The sequence below is a fragment of the Spermophilus citellus genome (genome assembly GCF_964194105.1).
Source record: "Spermophilus citellus genome assembly, chromosome: 14".
NCBI lineage: Eukaryota > Metazoa > Chordata > Mammalia > Rodentia > Sciuridae > Spermophilus > Spermophilus citellus.
Window position 1 is genome coordinate 24,250,597 of NC_138194.1, and position 25,526 is coordinate 24,276,122.

The 25,526-nt window shown below is 34.2% G+C and overlaps 1 protein-coding gene across 2 annotated transcripts in view; it reads left to right on the forward strand.

Annotated features, from left to right (window-relative positions):
* Nucleotides 1–556: 556 nt before the first annotated feature.
* The window catches only part of SNTG1 (syntrophin gamma 1), a gene marked incomplete at both ends in the record, with an annotated part of 324,893 nt that continues 299,923 nt past the window's right edge, over nt 557–25,526 (forward strand). For both annotated transcript variants that reach the window (XM_081266627.1, XM_081266628.1), the window contains 2 exons: nt 557–583; nt 9,573–9,707. In XM_081266627.1, coding sequence (XP_081122753.1) covers nt 557–583; nt 9,573–9,707 — 162 coding nt within the window. The remainder of the gene's footprint in view (nt 584–9,572; nt 9,708–25,526) is intronic.

The following is a 25,526-nucleotide window of genomic DNA, read 5'->3' on the forward strand; positions in this document are numbered from 1 at the left end:
TTTATATTAATATTATGCACTCTGATACAGAGCTTCCTTGAATCATAGTGTTTATGAATAAAATTTTAAATTCCAGAGAGAATTATTCATGCATGTAGCTTTTTAATTAAAAAGAGAAAGATCAGTCAACCTTTTTTTGAGAGATAACCAGATGAAAAGCAACACCTAATTACTCCTATTTGAAGTTTTTTTCCCACCTGCAAACTCAGGTTTCAAAATGAATGGTGGCAATGAGGTAACCCCTGAGAAAAGAGGTTAGTCCTGTTGTAGATCATGTCTGAATGCCTGGCAGGGTTTAGAGATGCGTGGAAATACAGAAATACAGATTCTCCATCACACAGTTTCAGTGTATACATATTTTACAAAAGCTGGGCATGAAGACCTTTTCGTCTCCTGCTTTCCCTCATGCCAGTGGTTGCAAATGCAGTTTTCCCATGGTATTGGCTTCACCATTTCTTACACTTTGCCAATGTTCTCTTCTCTGACACTCAATGCTCTGCTTAATGGCTTATGATTTCTCTCTTTCCAGATCACATCCTTTGTGGTGCCATAGCACATGGATTTCAGAACCGCCTGTGAGGAGGTAGGTGCAATAGCCTTCTGCCTTTTTGCATAAGGAAAACACAGTACATAAGCAGGACAGACTTGGCCCCACTTTTTGTGGGTGGAACACTGCTTTGGGCAGAGGATGAGTGAGTGATAGGATCCTTTTACATCCAGAGTACGTTTTCTTTCAGTAAAGTTAGAAAACCAAAGTATGCCTGGGGAAGCCCTGGATTTCAACTCTTTAGGAAGATGGGAGCATATTAATAACTGAATTGCTCCTTTCCATCAACTAAATACTGTATGGTGAGAGGAACTACTGGAAGGAATTCTTTTCACATACATGGTTATAAATTGGAAGGCAATTAAGGTTGTATTTTTTTTGGGGGGGGGAGGCACTAAAATCCTACAAGTTTTGATTCCAATGTTTCTTAAGTATTTCAGTATTATTTAAGTATTAATATATAACAATTCAGTTTCTCTGCAAAGCTACCATCACACCCTGGTATGAGTGAAAGTGATGCATTACTCTTTCAAGGATATTAAAGACCACTCAAGTGTACAGTTCAATAGTGCTTGGATGGGAGCCCCAGGGAACGTAACCTTTCTGTCTTAAGAAAAAAGGCTCTTTTTTCACTAAGCCTGAGTCATTCAAACAATTGAGAGGTTTTTTTTTTGGTTTTGTTTTGTTTTGTTTTTTCAGTCTTCGGGTAAAATTAAAATATTTTTAGGAAAAAAAATGCATTTGCTTTCAAATTTTAAAGTATTTTTATTTTGTGTGACTCAACAAAAAAACAGGCATAACTAGATTACCTATGGTAGTGTTAAAATCAAGCCAAAGAAACCATAAACTTTAGTCTTTAACATTTGTGAAGATTTTCCTTTTAGTGAAATGTCATGTACTTAAATTTCTCTCAGGAATCTGAGATAAACAATTGCTTATTTTTTCTCTAAACTGATTGCAAAAATGTATTTAAAATTTTCTAAGCATTAAGTGTTGAGTTTAAAATGTAAGTAAAATTATTTTAGAAAACAAGTAAAGTACTTTTATCTTTTAATTTTTATGCTTCTTTCATTTTTAAACATTTAAGTATACTTTTTAAATATGTCTATGCTATCATTTTTAAAAATTACATTGTAGTTATTTGTTTACAAATCTTTCTCACATGCCACACTAAATACTATTAAGGTCAAAATATATAATAACTTATTCATGTCTTAAACTCAGCACCTATCAGTTCATACATTTTTCTTAATTTAGTTAACATTTTATAGGCTTTGTGGGATAGTATAAGCTTAAATTTAAATTATGTCATATCTAATTTTAATTGCATCCTCTTAATTTTGAATGTAGAAAATGTTCTGTTTTCATCAGATATTATCTACTTTTGAGTAGCAAAGCACTCATTTAATCTGAATGGATATTGGTGTGAATAAGACACATGTGGGACCCATACAAAATTTATGTGATTAAAATGAATAATAGATAATACTATTATAACAAATTATATATGTTGGACTTCAGAGACTGACATAAGTTTTCCTAGGTCTCCTTTTAAATAACATTGCTTTGACATGTTGATTTGGGATACCAATCAGATTCTATTGTGACCTGTGTACCTTCGTTTCCATGGCAGTAGGTTCTCTTTCTCTTGCAATGAGCCTTTGGTGAATCTGGACCACATTAAACTCTGTCCCCAATTGGGAGTGGAGTTCCTAAGCTGCTCAGTACAGTATTCGTGTGTCTTCTGCACACCGGCAAGATCAGCAGGAACATGGAACTATAGGATACTCCAAATATGTAACTGTCACTTTGTGAGGAAATCTAGACATTTTATGAAATATCAAGAGCTATTTAATTAATTCATTAATGTGTAACTTAGAACTCCTAATAATAAGTTTAAAGCTCTCTCTAGAGTACTTCATTGCTGGAAATTAGAGTCAAAGATATATGGAATATATTATTTCCATATTTTTGTTTTCTCTTGACTACTAATAAGGAATAAAAATGTAAACCTGATATTGATGCACATGAGATCAAGGTAGACTATTGCATTGTGGATGTCAGGAGGTTTCTTCTCTGTAAAAACATAAAGAAGAATGAACACATGATATCATTTTAAAAGCACCTTGAGTATCTAATATAAATCTGTTTTAAATAAATGATTTATTGATTAAGAAACTTCTGCTATTGAAAACAAAATGTTGCAATTAAAAAAAATACCCGGGATTTAGAAGTCTAGTGAGAAGCAAAAATGAAGGAAGAAACTTACATAAAATGCTTTAGGGACAAATATAAAATATAAAATTTAGCAGAAAAATATACACATAACAAGACATTATTTAGTATAGATATAGTCAGCCTCTGATTACCATTATTCTGCTTTTAAAAGCATTTCATCATAAAAAGTGTGTATGTTCCAGCCAATGTTTATTTTCAGTTTTTCCTCACTTTTCATATTTGCCTTTATTAAAGTAAGACCTACATCTTTATGTTGATTATGAAGCTACATATTTCTTTTAACATATACAGTCTTTCGCTGAATAATGGTACTTTACTCTTTGGCAAAATACTTCGTTACCTGGTGTCTTCATAAACATCTCAGCTTATGTGAGTACCACATGAGCTTCCCATAATGATAAAAATCACCTGATAGTGTGCTTCTCAGACTTAGATCCACTTTTACATAACACGTGACTATGTGAAATAATTTGTTCACGTACATAATTTTAGTTCTTTCTATGATGAAATATAATCTATGACTATGTTACAGTTGTAGTTCTAACTTCCTTGTTGAATGTTTAATAATTTCACTACATGAAATAAACTGGAAAATACAGATTATCAGGAAAAAAACATACAAATATTTTAATGTACCAGATCATAAGATCCACACACAGAGTGGGAGTTGCAAAAGTGAGAAAGTTGAAGCTTAACCATTCTCCTCACAGGGGAGAGGAGAGTAGGGATATAGGCAATCCAGGTAATTCCAGAGGGCTAATAAATTATTTTGTGGGCAGACATATGGGACCAGGACAAAGTTCTTCTAAGATCTAGGCATGATGTTTTGCTTTGAATCTACCTTGTTGCAACCAGATTTTTGCCTTCTCTTATTAGTACAATATCAGAAAGAAAATATAAAGCAATTGTTTTTCTCTTTGGGGGCATCTGATTGGATAGATATGAGAACTTTGCAAAATGCCTCTTCCTGTGCAAGGAGGTAGAAAAACAAGGAAAGATCAGAGGGGACCCTAAATCAGAGGCATGTCTGAAAGCACCAGTATTTTGGATGCTATTTTTTCAGCCCCAATATGATTACAAATGTTGAAAGAAATTCTGCTAGGATCAAACTATTATATTAGGTCCTATTAATTAATAATCACCAGTAATGAAAAGAGCAATAGCCTATTATTAAAATCTTGTAATAACAATATACAAGAGGAAGCTAAATAATGTTGATATTGAACTAAATACTCTTGATGTCATTACATGTGATACCAAAATAGAGTACTGATGAGTTTCAGGGACACATAAATATTTTATGAAAGTATGAGTTCAAAAGAGTGAGGACTCATCCTTGGATGAAATTATTTCAGAGGCTTCACATAGAAAAAAGCCTTATACAGTACTTGACAAAAGACTAGAATTCAGCTGAGGAGAAAGCCAGGATTCAAATTAATCCAGAAAGGGGGCAGGTAAAAGATAAAATAGAGTTTGAAGCACGTTGCCTGGTATAATATTTAATGCACTACTGCTGTGATGTAGTAAAAATTGCATAGTACTTAAGACCACAGATTTACAAAACAAATTAATGTGTATTTGTGAACCAAAATATAGAAATACCTGCAAGAGTACTTGCGGTTTTATATTATTGTTTCTGCCTGGTTTCTTATGTAGGATATTGCAGATTTTCATTTCAAAATTTAAAGATGTAGACTTTAAAGTTCCAAGCAAGCACATTTTGTGTTTTTTAAGCAACAAGAACAGAAATTTAAAACAGTTATTAATTTTTAAGAAGAGAGTAGATAAAGATCTACTTTTTAAAGTTCCAAAATATATATTAAGTTGAAGCAAGTATAAAATTTAAAAAGTTTAAATGTGGCATTTGTTTTAATAACAAAGTAAATTCCTGAAAATTTATAACCATATTTAATTGATTTGGATAAAACACAGCAGTCTAAAATATTGCCTTTTACATAACTAAGAAATGTCACTTTTTAATCATTTATTTGTGCAAAATGGTGTCCAATGTGGAATCTGTAAAATCCAGATATTATATAGCATTGTTAATCAGGCACGGAAAAATAATATTTGAGTTATAACATTTTTATGAATAATTCCTTCCTTTAGAATTTTAATTTGTTGGTGTACTTTACAATTCATAATTTTGTAAGATATTTTTACATTTTATATATAAACACATATTACATGTATTTATTCACTTACATGCAATGAATAATTGTTAATTGCTTCATGTTAATAAAGAAAAAGGAAGATGGTGTATGTCGTAAGTTGATACTAATATTGGAGGCCTATAAGTGTTTAGATGATTTCTAGTTTTAAAGAATTTGGTTCCTTGGACCTCTGAAGTTGTTGTAGCTGTGGTTTCTTTTAGTTTGGACAGGACTAGCAGGCACTCCCACTTTCAAAAGAATTCCAATTCTTATCCTCTGAAGAAATCATAATGGAGTGGAGATAAAAATCTCTTCCCACATCATATAGATTCCTATGCCCTGTAGCAGCATGGCGTTAGGGAAAAATTAATAGATAATTAATTAATAATAGATATCTTGAGAGTGCTTTCTTATCTCCAGTGGTCATTGCTTTGACCCATGATGAGCAGCTGTTGCAAGATGATATTGTCCTTTTCAGAATTATTCACACTACATAAAAATTAGTTTTTTGTTTTTGTTATTTTTATTGTTTGCATTTTTTATTTGTTGTTTTTATTTTCATTCATTTTGATTTGTGCTAAGTTTGGAACTCAGGACCTCAAGCAGGCCAGGTAAATGCTTTACCACTGAGCTAAAACCTCAGCTCCATTGGAATATTTTGATAACCAAAATTCTATCCAGTGAAAGATGCAAAGGGCTATACCATCTTATGCAGGATAATTGGGAAGATCACCCTAAATAACCTCAGTATAAGTGAGCCCAAAGCAACTAGTACAGAACACAGAACCTGGTTTCAGCAGCCTGGCTTTAGTTCTGCCCCATAACTTCATCTCTGGTCTTGTTCTATCTGTGAAAGCAATTGCACTGGGTTTTTGAATAGCAAAGCAAATTACTGTTTCTTTGCATTTAGTAAACACATCTGAGTAGTTATTAACAACAAATAAATGAAATATGTGACCATATTTCTTTAGTGAGAATACCCATGCCCCCACTCTGCTCTTCCTCAGGAGAGTGCCCTGCAATCAATTTCCCCTACTCTTTTAATGCCCTAAAGGAACTCTAAGTGCAGCTGTTTACTACTCCCTAACATCCTCTGACCAGAGTGTTTGCTTCTGATAACAGTTACATATTTTCACTTTCCCATTTACTTTCCATCTTCCGCACTGCTGTAAGAAATTAGTTAGAACATACAAATGTGAGCATATTATTTCATCACTGGCATGTTGCCAGGGTATCTCCATCATCGTCAAACCCCTGCCACATTCTACAGGAACCTGGACCTGCCTAATCTTCACCCAGCACTTCTTCTCCCACTCCTCTGATGGCTCACACAAGCCCAGTATTGAAATTGCCTTTTGCTTCCATCTTCTTACATCCCATGAGATAGGCATACTCATTTTTCCCATTGATTAAAATATCTTTGGATCCTCTTAATAATTGCTTCCCCAATTTATTTTTCAGTAGAACTATACACGTCTTCTATCAGTCCTCCTTGAAACCTCCTCCTCTCAAAAATATCTCATTGCCCTCTATACAATGCTGCCATATCATGTATCACATCACATCATATTTATATACATATCTTTTGGTACTGTGGATTGAACCCAGTACTACTGAACCACATCCTCATACATCCCTGGACCTTTTATTTATTTTTCTTTTGTATTCAGACAGGCAGTTCTTGAACTCTGCTTTTTAAGAATTCGTTCTTTTTTAGATATACATGACATTAGAGTGTATTTTGACATATTGTACATACATGGAATACAACTGACTCTAATTAGGATTCCCTTCTTGTGGTATTGCCTGATGAAGATTTTCACTTATTGTGTATTCATAGATGCACATAGGAAAGTTCTATCCAATTCACTCTACTATCTTTCCCATTTCCATCCTCTCTCCCTCCCCATCCTTCCTTTTTGTCTACTCCAATGAACTTCTAGACTCCACCCTCCCTTATTTTGTGTCAGCATCCACATATCAGAGAGCACATTGGCCTTTGGTTTCTGTAATTGGCTTATTTCATCTAGCTTGATAGCCTTGCTTGGACTCTTGATCCTCCTACCTCAGTCTCCCATGTCTCTGGGATTACAGTACAACCACATCCAGTTGTGTACTATTGTAATAAGTAAGAATACTTTGAAATAAAAGACTATTTGTCTAAATTCATGTCTGATTCTCTGCTAATGCACTACAATATTTGCAAAAGTCATGCATTTGTGAGATTTAAAATGTATTTTCACATGTACCAGCTGAATTTTCGTGGTAAAATATATTTTAATGTCAATTTGTCTTCAGCTTTCTGAGGACAAGCAGAACAGACATTTTATTGGTGGTGGTGGTGGTGGGGTGTTTTCTTCTAATGAAAAGCTTATTATTATTATTATTATTATTATTATTATTATTATTATTATTATTTGTAAATCTTGACATCTCAGGAAACTAGAGGGAGCTCAAAAATCTGTATTCTGTTTTCCAGACAGTTATTTAACAAACTGGAGACGTTTGTCACATTACTTGTGCAATGCTAACCTGGGCCACATCAGAAATGAGATGAGAGAATGCTCCTGGCTCTGTGGAGCTCTCCAACCTTTCCCTGCTGATCTTGTACATCTCTTTGATGTATAACAATAATTTATTTCTGAACTCTCAGGGAAAAGCCCCTTTCTCATCCTGAAGTTGAAACAGCATTACTTGTGATTACCAGCTATTCCATTACATGTCTGGGGAACAAATTGGCCCAGAGTCTACCTTTCATTGAAAAACTGTCCAATGTGCTCAATTATGATCACTTGGCTTTGATGTATTATTTTATACCCCCACTCCTCCCTGTGTCTGTGTCCCTTAGAGTGTCTCTTGGTTGGTCCCGGCCAAGATCACACTGAAAGCATGAAAGAATTGTTCATGAGAAAAATTCAGAAAAACTGTTTCATACTAAGGGAAGTATAATTTGCTTGTTCTGAAATATTTTTGTCCTCTGGACATATCCAGTTGAATGACACTGGTGAATAGATTAATCGGCATGATTTAGTGAGCATCTGCTGAGTGCTGTTGCCAGAGATGAGAAAAGAATGTTGTCCTTGCTCTTAAAAAAGCTTCTGTACTTCCTAAAAAAGACATGCACCCTTTAAAATACTTACAGGCGGGTGTATGATTGTATGTGATATGGAGGGTAAAATGGTGTGCCTCTGTACATGTGATAAATCAGTTTGCAGAAAGAGCTAGTTTTGGAAGCTGCAGTATCTAAATATATGCTCATCAACATTCTGGAAAATTCTTCCAAAGAAAGAAACTCCTAAGAATCCCCATGGAAAATTAAATTACACAAGAAAACCTGGTATTATTTGTCTGGGGTAATACACCTCTCAAATACTAAGGATAAATATGCCTCCCTATGTATTATCCATTCATCAAGAATGATTCATTAATTGATCAAACAAAAAAAGGCATTTCTGAAGTAGTCATTGCTCCTGTTGATTTTTTAGTTCATAATAAGAATTAGAAATTATATTCTGTTTGACGTGAATTTCAGTTCATAGCATGACAAACAGGAATGCTAAATGCCCTTGCTAGGGTGACTATAATAAAATAAAGGTTTTTGAGGCTGGCAAGATCCAGTCTTCTTCAGTGATTATGAAGTCTGTGATTTAAAGCTCTGTAGTACAAGGTTCAGAAGTCCTCACAGTCTTTTCTTCACATTTTCCAAAAATATGCGAAGCATGTTTATTCATTTAGGAACAAAAATTTTTGGACTTTAAATTAGGATCTGTTTTACATCATTAATTTAGATAATTCACTTACCACTTTTCCTCATTCCATCTGAAGTACAAAGTGTGGGACAAATAGGAATGCTAGTATAGAGCAGTTACACTAAAGTTAAGTAGGGTCAGGCACAGTGGAGCATTCCTGTAACCTCAGAGGCTCCAGAGGCTGAGGAAGGAGGATCGTGAGTTCAAAGCCAGCCTCAGCAAAAAACGAGGCACTAAGCAACTCAGTGAGACCCATCTCTGAATAAAATACAAAATAGGGCTGGGGATGTGGCTTAGTAGTTGAGTTCCCCTGAGTTCAATCCCTGATATGTTAAGTAGGTATGTGTCCAGATGCCAAATTTTATGATGGCTACAGAAAGTAAATTAGTGTTTGTCTAGGCTTGGGCAGGGAGAGACAGAGGTATGCAGTTATTTTACAGATGTTCAAAATGTTCTAGAATTGCTCATTTTGATGCTTGTACATCTGAATATTATAAAAAATAACTATATACTTTAAAAAGTCAAGTTATATGAAATGTTAATTGTATCTCAATAAAACTATTACTTTTATGTTCAAATTATAAGTAAGTATTCATATAAACTCTTATTATTTTTCAAACATAGTACAGTACTTTTGCTATAATTCTTAGTTTCCAAAATTTCATGTGGCATCGTTGACATAATGTCCATAATCCATGCATCTAATTTGTTTAAAATGGTTTTACCATTTCTCTGCACAATAAAGTAATAAATATCAGACTCACCAAAGTATATATTTCCCAGCTGTGAAATGTTATTTAATGGGTTTGGCTGTAAATAAGCCATAAAATTATAACCTATAACTATACTTTGTTCTTTTTTTTCCTTCTTCTTTTTTCTCTGAAGACAAAGACAGGGATTTGTTTGCTGCAGGATGGTAATCAGGAGCCTTTCAAAGTCCGGCTGCACCTAGCCAAAGATATTCTGATCATCCAGGAGCAGGATGTGATTTGTGTGTCTGGTGAGCCTTTCTATTCTGGTGTAAGTAGCTCTTACTTTTGTTAAGTTGTTCACTTTTGTCTTTTGTTAAGAAATATTTATATTTTTCTTGTTCATTCAGAGCCTAGTCAATGGTCCTACATGCAATTGTTGTTCATAAGGCTAAGCCATGCCCCTGTCTGAGAATTTTGCTGGATCCACAAACACATCACCTCTAGCTCAGTGTCTGTGGGCTCCTGGTTGTCATCACAAGGACGTTCAGCTTTCATAGGAGTGACTTGCACTTGCATTTTCTGATCATAGAGTGTATCCTACCTTCTCAGACAAGGGCTAATTGAGAAGGTGCCAGATTGTGTCGCATGCATTTGTTTTATCTTGCATCACTTTGAACCCTTTTCCCAATGCCAGTGAGGCAGGAGGGTTCTCAGTAGCAGTCACTGAACTCATGGTGAATGACTGACCCTAGGATTACAACTGAAGGATTCTGTGGACCTCCATGATAGAATTATACCTAAGTGTTAGGCAGCTCTTCTCTACAACTCTGTATGCTCTTGATATATCAAGCCGTGCTCCAGAAAGAGGCATAAATTACTACACAAACAGATAGGTGTATTTTCTAGCAAAGAAGTACAGCTGTGGAAGACATCCTTAGGTGAGCTTAGATTTTATTTAACAAACAGATTTTATCATAAACAGGGCAATTTCTAGAGTTTTTCATTCATTGTACAACCTTGTTAAAGACATCATTTTAACAGGATTGCCATATGTGATCTCAGAAGAAAATTATAGATAGTATCAAACGTTCTGCTCCCTGATTTCCCCAGACATCTACAACTATTTAGCATGAAGATTTAATTTGTACCTTCCTAACAGACTTACCTCCGAGTGTTTTGCTGGTGGTGAATAATGCTGAATTGGAGTTTTCACATCACTTCTTACTCACACCCTATGGGAGTCACACAAGGTCCTAAATCAATAGGCCTTTGCTAACTGAAGATAATGGACATTTTGCAGACTGTTAACTATTCTTTTGTCACAGATCATTTAAATCATCCTGAATCATGGACTTGGATGTCAAGGCTGATTAAACTGTTCCCATGGGGTTGCCCTTTCCTCCTCTTGGTTAATAACAGAAGAGTGATAGATATTTTTTCTTTCTTTTCCTTTTTTTTTGTGAGAAGAGGTATATTCACATAAGTCTCTGGAATAAATAAATCACACAGTTCCTGGATCAGTTAAGTGTAATGAGTAAAACTCAGTATTTTCACTGAAATAATGTATCGATTTTAATTTTGCAGTCAAGACACTAATACACATAGACCGAGTCTCCTTTTTGAAGATAAATTGTGCCTATAAATAAAGCTTAGAATTCTGGGAAGAATTCAAATACAGTTAAGGGGAAACTTTTAATTGTAATGCCAACAAATATAAAAAAGTGATGGACTTTCAACAAAATACGAATAACGTAATGATTATTTTTCACTAACGTTATGGTTAACACAGAGCTTTCTTTGCAAGACTGAAACAAACTGGTGATCATTGCTTGCCTAAATTTTACCTGAGATTCCATATGTTCTACCTGGTACAGAAAGTAAGAAAATAGATATACACAGCATAATAATTTTAAGGAAAGAGTTAAAATTGGGTTATTTGTGAATTTCATAATGTAAAACAGAGAAATTCCAAATAAATCTACAAAAAATAAAGTGACACATAAGTGTGGCAATGTTGCTAGAAATAATGATGACAATCCAAGTGAACTGTGTTTTGATAGCTGGTAACAAACAATGGAAAAAAAGAAAAAAATGTAATTTATAGTATGTCAAAATATAATATATTAGGAAATAAATGTAACAAAAAATGTATATGGGGTCTACCCTGAAACTACTAAACCATAATAAAAAAAAGTTAAATGAAATGAGGAAGTAAATGGAGAAATACACCATGATCATGAATTGAGCACTAAAATTGACAAGTTGTCATGTCTTCTTAACTATCACAAATTAGTTCAAAACCCCAACATATTTCTATAACTGTTCATGTTGATTCTAAAATTTTCTTAGAAATACAAAAGACTTGTAATAGCTAAAATTATCTTGAATAAATAAAAAAAATGTTTTATATGAAATTTTATGTCTTTATCTCAGAACTTGCTGTAAGTTTTTAAAAATAAGCACAGTGTGATATTTTCATAAATATGGGCACATCAATCTGTGGAACATTAAAGATGGTCCAGAAATAGAACCATGCATACCTGGTCAGCTAAACTTTTAAAAAGTTATTATAAAATACATGTAACAAGAGGCTGGGGATGGGGCTCAGAAGTGGCACACTTGCCTGGTCATGTGTGAGGCACTGGGTTTGATTCTCAGCCCTGCATATAAACAAATAAAATAAAGGTCTATCAACAACTAAAAAAATTTTTTAATTACACATAACAAAAGAATTACCATTTTAGAAATTTTAAAATGTGCAGTTCAGTGACAAAGTGTACATGCATTGTTGTCACAAGCACCACACTATTTATTTCCAAAATATTTGTCATCCCCTACTAATTAGTTGCTTTAGTCCTCATAATCCCTGTTGTACATTTTGTCCCTCCATATATTGATATTCTAGGTAATTTATATAAGCAAAATCATGGAATATTCAATCCTCTCTATATCTCGCTTAGCATAATGTTTTTGATGGTCATCTATCTCAAAGAATTCATCATAATATTTTTGAGATACATCTATCTCAGAATTTCGTTTCCAGTTATGACATATTAATTTTCATTGTATTTATATACTACTTTGTTTACCTACCCATTCAACAGTGGACTACTATCTAAAAGGTTGCTTCAACCTTTTGTATCTTTCTAAAAGTTCTGCCCTGAATGTGGGTATGCAAATAATTCTGAGTCCCAATACTTAATTCTTTTGTGTATATATCCCAAAATGAAATAGATAAAACAATAGTTCTTTGATTAATTTTTTCAAGGAATTGCCATACTATTTTCCACAGTAGCTGCATTCTTTTCTGTTCCAACAAGTAGTGCACAAGGCTTTTAATTTCTCCACATTCTACTTCAAACCTTTTCTTTTACGTATTTTTGATAATAGGTATTCACATGAGTGTGAGTTGGAATCTCGTGGTTTTCATTTGCACTCTTCTATTTATTAGTAAGGCTGATCATTGTTTTATGAACGTATTATCCACTTATATATTTCTTTAGAAAAATGTCTCTTCATATCCTGTGCCCATTTTGGTGGTGTTATTTCGAAGTTGAGTTGCAGGAATTCTTTATTTTGCATAGTAATCCCTTATCAAATTTGTGATTTGCAAATGTTTTTTTCCTAACTTATGGATTGCCATTTCACTGTGTTGATAGCTCTCTTTCATGCAAAAAAGCTTAGTTTTGATTAGATTCAATGTTTCTATTTTTTCTTTAACTGGGTGTTGTGCTATATCTAAGAAACCATTGTCAAATCCAGTGTCATCAACCTTTCTTGTATGTTTTCTTGTATTTATAGTTTTAACTCTTATATGTCCTTTCCCTTTTGAGTTATTTTATGTATATGGTGTTTGGTAAGGGTTCATTGATTCTTTTGCATTTGGAAACTAGTTTTCTAACACCATCTGCATCTTTAAACTCTTGTAAAAAATAATTTACTATATATGCAAGGTTGTGGTTCTGTGCTCAATATGATCCATTGATCTTTATATTTGTCTTTATTCCAGTAACACACTATTTCATTTTCCACTGTATATTTATTAAGAAATTTGAAATTAGAAAGTATGTGGCATCCAGCTTTGTTCATTTTCCAAATTGTGTGACTATCTGGGATTCCTTGAGATTTATATGAAGTTCAGAGTAGATTTTTCTATTTATGCAGAAAATGCCAATGTAATTTTGTTAGGACTTTTATTGAATCTGTAAATCACTTTGAATGTTATGGAATTTTTAAATTTTTACAACTTATGATCCATGAGCATGGGATATCTTTCCATTTATTTATGTGTTTGCTACTACTGAATTTCAGTAGTGTTTGGGTGTTTTTAGTTTACAAGTCTTTCACTTCTTTGGTTAATTGTTTACTGTTTTAGTCTGATTATATTGTTAGAAGATTGTGTTCTTAAATTTTTTTTTGGATTGTTCATTAACAGGAATGTGAATTTTGCATGTTGATTTTGTACCATAATATTTTACTAAATTTGTTCATTAGTTTGAAAAGTTATTTTTTAAGAATATTTACGTTTTCTACACAAAAGTTTATCATATCTGAATAGAGATCAACTTACTTTCTCGCTCCCAATTTGGGTGCCTTTTATTTATTTTTCTTGCCTAACTATTCAGGCTTGAACTTTCAGTAATATGTTGATTTAGAAATGGTTAAAGTAGGCATCTTTGCTTTATTACTGATCTCACAGAAAAAATATTTGAATCTTTCGGCTTTGAATATAATGCTTTTCATTTATGGTCTTTATTATGGTAAGGTGTTCTCATTCTATTCTAGATCATTGAGCATTGAACTGGTGTTGAATTTTATAGTGAATAGGTGTAAAACTTTGTCAGATGCTTTTTCTCTGTCAATTGAGATGATTGCATGTGCTTTTTCTTTTTTTTTCCTACAACTATTCACTATTCCTTAATTTCAAGTGATTCATTGGACTGTCTACCATAGTCTGAAAATAATAATATTGTCATCAGGTGTTTAACCTTTAGGGAGAAAATTAAGATTACCATGCTGAAACCACCAAAAGAATATAAACTTATATGTAATGTAAGTTTTCCTATTCTACGATAGGGAGGAAGTAGATATTTATGTTTCCAGACCCATCTCATGAGCTGAAGGCTGCTTGTAGATTTCTTATTACCTGAAACTTCTGGTATTCCCAGCTCATGCTAAGAGAAAGCTCCTAGACAGTGAGGCTCATGTATGGCAGTGGAACAATCCTGGGTTGTGGAGTTCGTGATGAACCTGACAATATATCCACAGCAGAAATAGAGGCAGCAGTGTACTCCTGAAACCTGAAATTGACCTACTGACCATAAAAAATAAACACTGATATATGAGCCTAAGTAAAAAGCTTTTAGAGGGCAATGCACAAAACTGAGCAATTGGAGTATCACAATCAGGCAAAATGTTAGTGTCTATAGTTCAATCATTACTAGAGTGGACAACTCCCAGCTATCCATGTTGAGAGATCCTGTTGACGCCTTGCTCTGAAACCCTTGATATCTACTAGGACTGAGCTCAGTTGCAAGAATCCAGATTGAAAATTGATGGTAGGTATGTGAGCAGGACTTTATTGGAAGGGAGGAGAAGGTGAAGGGATCCCTGGGAAGAGAATTTACCTCATAAACTGGGTTCTGAGACTCATCACACAGGACTGCAATGAGTACAAGGGCAGCACAGAAATACTGCAGCCTGATGAACTGTATTAGAAAATGATGTGGAGCTGAGCTCTGGGGACTCCATCAGAGTGAGTTCATTATGTAGATGATTTAACATTAACCTGCATCAGACAGGAGATGGAGATGAACGTGGGGCATCTATAAGTTTGCAGTAGCTCTCATACAGAGTATGAGGGCATACAGAAATGGGGTAGAGGAAAAATAATCTAGCACATTTACACACCTGACACTTTTTAAATATATGTGTTTTATATATATAAAACACATGTATATAACACATATATTTAGTTGTAGTTGGGCATAATACCTTTATTTTATTTATTTATGTTTATGTAGTGCTGAGGATCAAACCCAGTGCCTCACACATGCTAGGCAAGTGCTCTACCACTGAGCCACAACCCCAGCCCCATATCTGACACTTTTATTGCAGTTATATGCAGAAAATTTTGTAAACTATAGATCATTTAGAAAGGCATGTAAACATTTTCATTTACCGGACATAGCCAGAGTTAAAACTGAAAGATCCCATGCATTTACTTTGACTTTTGTCAGCAAAGGAAGGTTCCATTTTTACCTCCAAGATTTCCATGAGCTATGTTACAAGAAGATTCTGTGATTTGTTCAGAGATTATAATTGAGGTTCTAGCCTTGAGTCCATATCAGATGAAGCCTGTACCATCTGTGATAATTAGAAAGAGTAACAGAATGTAGACAGCAATGATTCAAATCTATAGGTACAGAGAGTGACGATCAGAATGAAACATTGCAGTTGTCAGATAGATATGTTAAACCATCAGCTAAACATAAAAGAAGTCCATCATCTCCCCCTGATGATCAGAAATCAAACATCCAGCTCCTGTGGTCCCTGTGAACCGTTTGCCATACTTAATCAGAGATGACAGTGACTGCCCTTGTGTTGTTATCCCCTTTGATGTGCCCTGAAGAAAAAGGATTAAATTTAGCCTCTGCTGGTTTTAAATATTAACAAGAATAGTTTTAGAAGGTCAATATAACTAATACCAATCCAAAATTACTGAGTATTTTACCACAGAGATATGACTATAAAAGATGTTGCTAAAAAAAAAAAGATAAGAAAATCTTGGAAATTAAATCACAAATATGGCAGAACTGCCAGGTACATCTTGTGTGTATAGTCAATCCCACAGCAGTGTTTTTGCTGGCATGATTAGACTTAAGTATCAACACGACTCCCTCCTGTTTTTCTTGTGGGAGAATACACATAATTAGTTATCCCACTAGTGAGAACACAATTTCCTGAAGGTAAATTTAAAAGAGCATAGTGTCATTTAACCTGGGAGTCATGCTAGTTCCCCCACAAGTGTGAAAGGATGATTTTTTTTTCATTTTCCCACATCAGAGAGCCATTCACTGGAGTCCAACAAAGAGATCACAGTTTGTGCATGCACACATGCATGACATTCACATTATGTGTGTGTATGTGTGTGCGTGTGCGTGTGTGTATGCACATGCACATATGTAAATAGTTTAAAATGCTCATATGTCAATGATTGACTTTTTAAATGTTTTGAGTCTTAAAATATTTAATTGACAATAAATATCGTATATATAGTCACGCTGTTTAACACTGGGAACCGTTCTGAGAAATGTTCTTGTGGGAACACCACAGAGTGTACTTGTATACTTTGTCACTGGGTCTTATGGGACCTTTATATATACAGTCTGTCAGTGACTGAAACATTACATGGCACATGACTGTTTTCAAGATGTACACTCTGATGGTTGGCTCATACTATAGTGTGTAACGACTCTTACCCAGGTTGTACATTAAATCTCAAGATCTTGTTCATTTGATAATTGAAAAATTCATCTATAGTTTTTGCTTGGGCCTGTTCCCATTTCCCTGATTTCTCAGTTCCTAGAAATAACTTTCTACTCTATGTTTTTATGAAATTTACATTTTTGGACTCCACACACAAATGAGATCATGCAGAATTTACCTTGCTATGCCTGTCTTATTTCACTTATACTATTCCCCACGTCTGTGTAAGCTTTCACAAATGGCAGAGTTTCCTTCTTTTATGGCTGGATAATATTCTGTTGTATATGTATACCACACTTGTTTAACTATCTGTGCCTCTATTTGTAGACCCATTGACTGTATTCTATAAAATATGATTTTCCCTAATGGTACATGGGGTCACTGGGAAGTAAAAGGGATAGAGAAGCTATCAGTTTAATTCTGTATTAATCACTATTTATGTTTGATTTTATATGAAGAACAAAGTGTTTCTCATCCATTTTTGAACTTTTGGGGAAGATGCCGCCAAATGGGTGAAAATAGTAGGAAAGGGTGTATTTTCCAATTAAAAATTAATAGTAATAGTAGCCCATTACCATCTAGAGAATGGACATTTCTAATAGATAGATAATAAAGTAGCCTAATCTTGAAGCCTAGAGTGTCCCTTCCTTTTAGTCTTACAGAGATTGCTAAGTTTGCAAAGCAGTGCTGGAAATCTCTCTGTCATACCTTAAGTGGTGTTTCACTATTAGGAGTCAACCTTCACCACGAGAGCCACTGACATCCCTCATTTCCCAGCTTCCTTATAACTAAATGAGAAGCATAATATTTTCTTTGTTTCTTTACTAGTAAATCACATTATGGTCTAACTAAGTGGGTAATTCATAAAGATTAAATGATTTAATGCTTGTAAAACAAGCACATAGTAAGGATTCAACACATACCTTTATTCACATGAAACATGATAAAATGTGGATATATATATATATACACATGTTAATTACACAGAATGCAAAGGTCAACATCGGGAGCTGCTTCCAAAGGATATAATTCAGATACCATTTCTTAAATATGAGGTAAATTTGTAAGATACATGAGGGGAACAGACAGTTTAATCAGATGTGAAATCGTGTACACAGTTAACAAGTGTTGAAAGTGCGTCTGGTAATTAAGGATTGTGACTCATGGGACACTGTTAGTAGCTAATGGTAGGGTAGGATTTCAGTAGGGTACAAAGTGGATTGGTGGGCTATAGTGTAAAGCAAGAATCTGAGGAGGAAGGTGAGATTTCAGGGGGCAGTAAGATAAAAGTTGAATTGAGATATGTTCAGCTAGAGTTGCTCCTGAGAACTCCATCAGGAGTTGATATGGAGCTCAAAATAAATGAACAAACCAGTATTGGCTTCACAGACTCGGGGGTAATTGGAGTTTCCACTGAACCTGTTCACATTTTTCTCTCCAAGACTGATGGCATTTATTGCTCTTCTCTATTGGCATGTTTCCTTCCTCCAAAAAACCATGAGACTCTGGAGAGTGTGGTTGTATGTGAATCATTCTAGTAGTCTCTGCACTTACACAGCACCAACCTTTGAATAGCATGTGATGGGATTTATAGTGATGAGGAGGTATTAAGCTGGAAAGAGAGAAAGCTAATTGATTCAAGGGGTGAACTGTAAAGGAGCCATAGACTATGTTCCCACTACTGTAATCTGGTCTCAGCCAATTCCATTTGTGACAGATTCAAGGGTGTGGAACAGCCTGAAGCCAGATCAAAATAGAACAGTACAGGAAACATGAAGAAGTGTCGACAGCAGCTCAACAAGGTAAGGAGAATGATAGAAAGGTGTGCATATAGAAAAAGACACACAAAAAAGCCTTTTTTTCCCCCATCCTTCTGTATTTTTTTCAATATCGTTGAGCATATGAGTTGGCCAAGAGGAACCAGTGGAGAAGAACTGTGGAGACAAATGATACAACAAAACAAATCTTCATTTAAGAATTAATTAAACTTAGGAAGAATTACACAAAATCACAGTTTTTTCTCAATCAAGCAGAAGATAATCCCTTCTCTGAGCATTGTATGGAAATAATAATACGTAGGACTCATCTTAAGGCTTTAAGTAAAATAGCATCAGGATGAAGAATGCTAGGAACATAGGAAGAATATACTGTAGTCATCTCTGGGCCTGCAAGGGAGTAGGGTCCAGGACCCCTATGAATACCAAAATCTGCATAGGCTAAAGTCCCTGGTGTAAAATGGCACAGTGAGGACAGACCTGACTTAATAAACATTAAGTAGAAACCATTCTTCAAATTTGAATTTACTGGGACCTGTACTTTGACTTTCAAATTTGGATTCTTCACTGGACTAGCTAAATGCTAAATGCTACTGTATGATAATCCCGTGTTGCTGGTCAGCAGCAGTGAGCTGTAGCTTCCATTAGTCAAGTAATTACCAGGGTCAATGACTGATACTCTACCATTGTACTGTGCTGTTGAACTATGGTGTTCAGTAGGTTATATAAATTAAGTGCACTTTCGAATTAATGGTGGGTTTGTCAGAACATGACTCCATCAAGGTGTAGGGGATGCTGTATTTGCATGTGCCTACACACATCTTAGGGTATAGGTGTTCACCAAAAGCTCATGTGTGAGACAATGCAAGAGCATTCTCAATGGTGAAACAATTTGATTATGAGAACCATAAACGAATCAGTAGATTAATCCACTTGAATGGGTGGTAACTCGAAGAAGGTAGGGCATAGCAGGAGGCATTCATTTGAGGGTTATATTTTATTCCTAGTTAGTGGAGTTCTCTCTGCTTTCTGGCTATCATGTGCTGAGCTGCTTCCCTCCTCCACACCCTTCTGCCTGATGTTCCAGTCTCACCAAGGAGCCAAAGTTATGGATGCAGCCAACCATGTACTGAGCCTCTGAAACTGTGAACCCAAAGGAATCTTTTCTCCTAAGTTGCTCTTGTCAGTCATTTGGTTATAGCTGTGCAAAGTTGAATAAGACATGTTTCTATATGCTTTAATCACCTCTAGATGTTTACTTATTTTTTTTAAAGTATTGATTTCACTCCATCACTGAGCTACAACCCCAGTGTACTTATATAAATACATTATAAGGGATATGTACATTATTATAATTCAGCATTGTTTAAAGAATAAGGACGCAAAATGTATACAAGTTCAGTAGAGATGTAACTTGTTTCCAGATATTTTCTATCCATGGTTGTCTGAGTTTTTTGATACAGAAACTTTGGATATGAAGAGCTGACTGTATATCAGTTTGATTTTACACTGGGCAGAGTACATATGGAGGATATTATTAATCAATTGCGGATGCATAAATGTGCATGACACATTAGATTATGGTGGCAATCAAATTAAATTAGAGTGATAATTGGAGAAAATTAACATTGGAAAAACACTTAAACAATGTAGGCTGGTCTAGTTTAGGGGTGAAGTGTAATGATATCTATCTCAGAAATGGCTCAGTAAAAACAGTATCTCCATCAATATCTGGACAGAGAGAACAAAAATGAGTGTAGCCAATGCATGCATTTTGTTGATTTTAGATTAAAATTATAAGATTGTACATTTAGACATTCTTGTATGTTTAATATTTTTTTTTCAAAATAAAAACTGGAAAAATAACTATCTACTATTATTTTAACCTACAAAAGTAAAACTTGAAATTTTGAAATTAAACTAATAATGAGATAGCTTTAACTCTACCTCCCAAACAGCTTAGAGCATTTTTTTTTGCCTTTTCTTTCATTACACATCAGTAATTTTTTTTTTTTTTGTCATGAGATGGGCAACAGTATGAGAACTGAAGTTGATTTAGAAAATAGATAATCCTTAGTTACACTTACTAATGAGTTATATTGTTTATATTTACAAATTTATTGATGAATTGACTTACAAATATGCAGCATATTTGTACAAATTAATTTTTGAACTATGTTATTTGAGTATAAAAGTCAAGAAGGATGCAATCAACTATGTGCCCTTTACCAGGTTAAGAAATACTTTCTTATCCCTACCTTCCAGGTCCTCAGAAATCCCTCATTATTTAATTTGTTCCCACATGGAAAAGCTGGTTTTTATTTAAATTTATAATTAATTGTCTTTTTCTGTTCATTGTACATAAATTATATGTCTGTGTCTAAGCTATATTGATAAATGCATGTGTGTATACTGTAAATAAAGAGATAGAATTGCATAGATAGATAAATAGATGGATATAGATAATAAATAGGTGATGGTGTTTAACAGTATTTAGTTGATTTTTTTCCTCCTTCACTTTAAAAAAGTTTGAAAATCTGTTTTATTTAATTGTTTTGATTACTCAGTCCCCATGTTGAATTTCAGACTTTGGGAAAGTTGGCCATGTAGCTAAGTATTTTTGTTTGTAGGGGCTCTCTCATCCTGCTGAGTTCATTGAAGAGTTAAGAGTCCTTGTCTGTCCTCTGCCTACCTGACCCTGCTCTGTGGTGATATGCATTTTCACACTGATGCATCTATATTAAAGTTTCCTTACTGCTTGGGAGTCACAGGACTTGAATGTGAGGGGTGAAGTATTTCTTCCAATTTTATGGAATTCTCGGCCATTTACTAAAATTCTACCTATCTCGCTTTCTCTGTTTCTTTCCTCAATGCCATTTCCTGGTCAGAGGTTAGATAAGCTCGGTTGATTTTTCCTTCTGTTACTCTTCTCAGAGTTTGCACTTACTGGTCCCTTTGTGAAATACCAAAGGTAATTCCTTCAGATTACTCTTCAGCTCTCTTTGGTGGAACCGAGTGTATTATTTGAAGGGTGTATTGAATTTCTCCTTCTATTTGTGTGCATTTTATACTTCTAGAAGTTCTATCTATCCCATTTTTTTAAGTATTTATTTAGATGTTGATGGGACTTTATTTATTTATTTATATGCGGTGCTGAGAATCGAACCCAGTGCATCACACAGGCTAGGCAAGTGCTCTACCACTGAGCCGCAACCCCAGCTCCTCTATTCTATCCCATTTTACATTTTTCTCATCACATTTTATATCACTGTCATATATTTGTACCTTTTCCTATCAGCCATATTAAGCAATCCCATTTATATGTTATGGCCAGGTTCCATGAGCTGCCATTTTTGGAGATCTGTCATTTGTCCCTTTTGTTTTGCTGCCACATCACTCATTGGGCTGCTGTATTTCCTCCTGTGATTTTTCACTGTGAATTCCTGTTTCTCAGCTCTCTCTGGGGAAATTCTGTAGCAATTTGACTGTGTAAGTGTGTTACAAAGAAATTTGCATTTGTTTCTACCAGGTGCCTGGGGATACTAGCGACCCAGATAGTCTTTAAACTAAATTCTCCATTGAGGATTTCAGAACACAAGTAGAGTCAATCTCATCCCAAATCCATCTGTGGGACAACTTATGTTCACAAACTCTTGAGCAAATTGGTTTTTAAGTTTTTTTGTTTGTTTGTTTGTTTTATCCAGAGTTGAGTGCAAGATGAGTGAGTATTCTAGTATAAGAATTTGGTCATAAGGACTAATTTTTTACATACACTAAATAAAGTAGACATGCATAAGGAGGTGACTACAATGCAGCTCCTACCCTGGCCTAAGACCTTAGAGTGGTAACCTTGGGTGGGTGAATAAAACCTGCTTCGTATTCAAAGACTTTTTTCCTGTAGATTTTGTACTTTGTCATCATTCCTGACAGTGGAGACATTTTTCTTATTATGTTAGCTACACATCTGATATTATTCTTGTTTACTTATCTTATCCATCATTTTATTGCATACTGTCTGAGAAAGTATATTTAATTGAAAAATCATGTCACACCCAAGGTTAGTTTTGGGGTATATGCATATGCTGGGGCATATTGTTTGTCTATCTGCTTTGATTTTCTGTTTGTTAGAAGGAAAAAAAATGATCAATTCTGAAGTAAGACAGGTCTGGTTTCTAACCTGTCACAAAGCTAGCAAGTAGGGGGCCATGTGAGTTAATTGCCTTCTCTGAATTTTGATTCTTGTGAGTGAAAAACAGAAAGCCCCTACTTTACATAATTTAGTGTGAAAAAATTAAATGATATTTTATTACCTAGGTTTTTCTTAGAGGGAAACAAAAAGTTTCATCTCTTCTCTTTTTTCTGCTTTTTAAATATGAATGTGTGTTTCTTTTGGTTCCACTGCCTCATTTAAGGTTGAAGATGTTTGCTAAGACAATGAATGAATGAACTGCTATGGATATTTGTTCCTCCTTCTAAATCATTTTGCCTAAATATTTGATCCTGGATGTGCAATTTGAGCCAGTTAAATAATCTTTTTGTATAGAAGAAAACAAACTTCTCACCTCACAATAACCTTATATGACTGAGAAAGTGCTTTTTTGTATGCAAAGGAGTTAGTTTATTGCTTATGAATGAAAGATTTCTAAATATGATAGTGATGTAAAGAAGCTTAGGGGCATTATAAGAATTATAGAATTATAATGTTTTACAATGTTTTGTAGAATATCATTTTAATTAAATATGTAATATTTAAATGAGATTAAATAGGAATTGATAGATTAAATAGGATTTGAACATGCATTGTTCTAGAAGTGATCGGTTCACACTGCAGAAGAAAATAGATAATAATGTGAAAATAAGATCAACATAATTTATGCAAATAAATTATAGTAACATACAAGTAGGTCAGTAGGTGAAACATTTGGTCAAAGTCACTCATTATTATTAATCATGTTTTTGTGATTCCTCTTCACAGAGTAACTTTATCATTTGTCTTGTAGAAATTTTTAATTAAAAAATGATATATTTTTCTCCTTTCCAAAATAAAACTTAAGCCATTCTGTTTTCAGTGCATGTGATTGTGCTTGATATTGACTGATAAGCACATTGCTCATAATGAGAGCAAACTGCTACCTGTCTTCAGTGCTTAAATAGTGAGGCACGTAATATCATCACATTTTCTTTGTAGATCAATATTTCTACCTCTATCTACAATGGTAATTTTTAATGTCTAATTATTTCAGATGGTACTTTTTGCCTCCACATCTGTAATACCCAAATCCATTTTAAACTTTTTGTAGTGATCATTATAGATATTGTTTTTGCACTGAACATTGATTCAGTGGTAATCTGTAGTTTGTGAGGTAGTTTACTGTCACATTGAGTATTCCTGGAGTACCATGGAGATGTTGTATATTGTTGTGCATGTGCACATGTGTGGAGTGGTTCATTGCTTCCTGTGTTTCAACCCATTCTAAAACTGCTGGCAACACCATTACTTTCCTGTGGTCAATGTGGAGTAGAGTTGGATCCACATGACCAACCTGTTAAAGTTCTAAGTGAGTAAGAAAGAATCTGAAGGAGAGTTTCCAGCCTTCTTAAGACTATGAACTGTGTTGTGTGCAGTAAGCAAACTGAATGATTTATTTAACTTCCTTTATGGCTTTCAATAATATAACTAATAAATGAATTGGGATTATTTAAGTTTGGTATGTTTCAAATATTATCTTACATCTGTTTACGCTTAGCATGTCATAATTTATGGGATAGCCTAGATAAATTATTTTAGTTTGATATCATATCACTATTTTGGAAGTGTGTATGCACCATTGCTTTTATTGCATAAATAAAGAGTTGTTTTAAACCCATGTTTTTTTAATCTCTAAGGATTTATTGATCTTTAGAGTGAGAACTGGTGGTTAAACTCCACAAACAAATAATACACTGAGCTGAGGGAGAATGAAAACCTGAATGTGGAATATTTGTGGAATGCAGATAAAGTAGAATTGAGAGAGAACTAATATGAGATGCATGTATTAGAAAATAAAAAGAAACATCTTTAACAAATAATCTAAAATACCACCCAAAGAAACTAGAAAGAAGAAGAACCAACAAACACAAAGCAAAAAGAATGAAGAAAATAATAAGAGTACGAATATAACTTGGTAAAATGAAAAGAGAAAATAGATAAAATCAAATGGGAAAAAAAGCCTATTTTTTTGATGAAATTAATAAAGTTGACAAGACTCTCCTAAGACTTGAAAAATGAAAAAGACTGAAAAACTAATATTAGAAATAAAACAACAGAGATATCACTACAGGCCCTATATACATCTAAAATAAAATAATATTATTAGCAATGCTTCCTACATACGTTTAACACATTAGTTAAAACAAACTAATTCCTCAGCACAAGCTGGTACAACTCACCCAATGTAAAATAAATTATTTTATTTTCCTCTGTAACTATTAAGGAAATTGAATTTGTACAAAGGACTATAAAAAAAAGAAATTTCCAGACCCATACATCTTCACTAGATGTCAATCCTATAGATTGTCTTGCAGAAAACCAATTTTCAAGCCTATATTAGTATAATACTAAGACAAAACAAAGATATGTGAATGCTAACACACAAAGTGAGGGCGAGGTGAGAAAAGGGAAGGGCACAGAAATGAGAAAGACAGTGGAATGAATCTGACATAACTTTCCTATTTACATCTATGAATACACCACAGTGAATCTCCACATAATGTACAACCCACAAGACTGGGCATCCTAATTAGAATGAGATCTACTCCATGTTTGCATAAACATGTCAAAATACACTCTACTGTCATGTATAACTAAAAAGAGCAGATTTTTTAAAATAGTGAAAACTACAGCC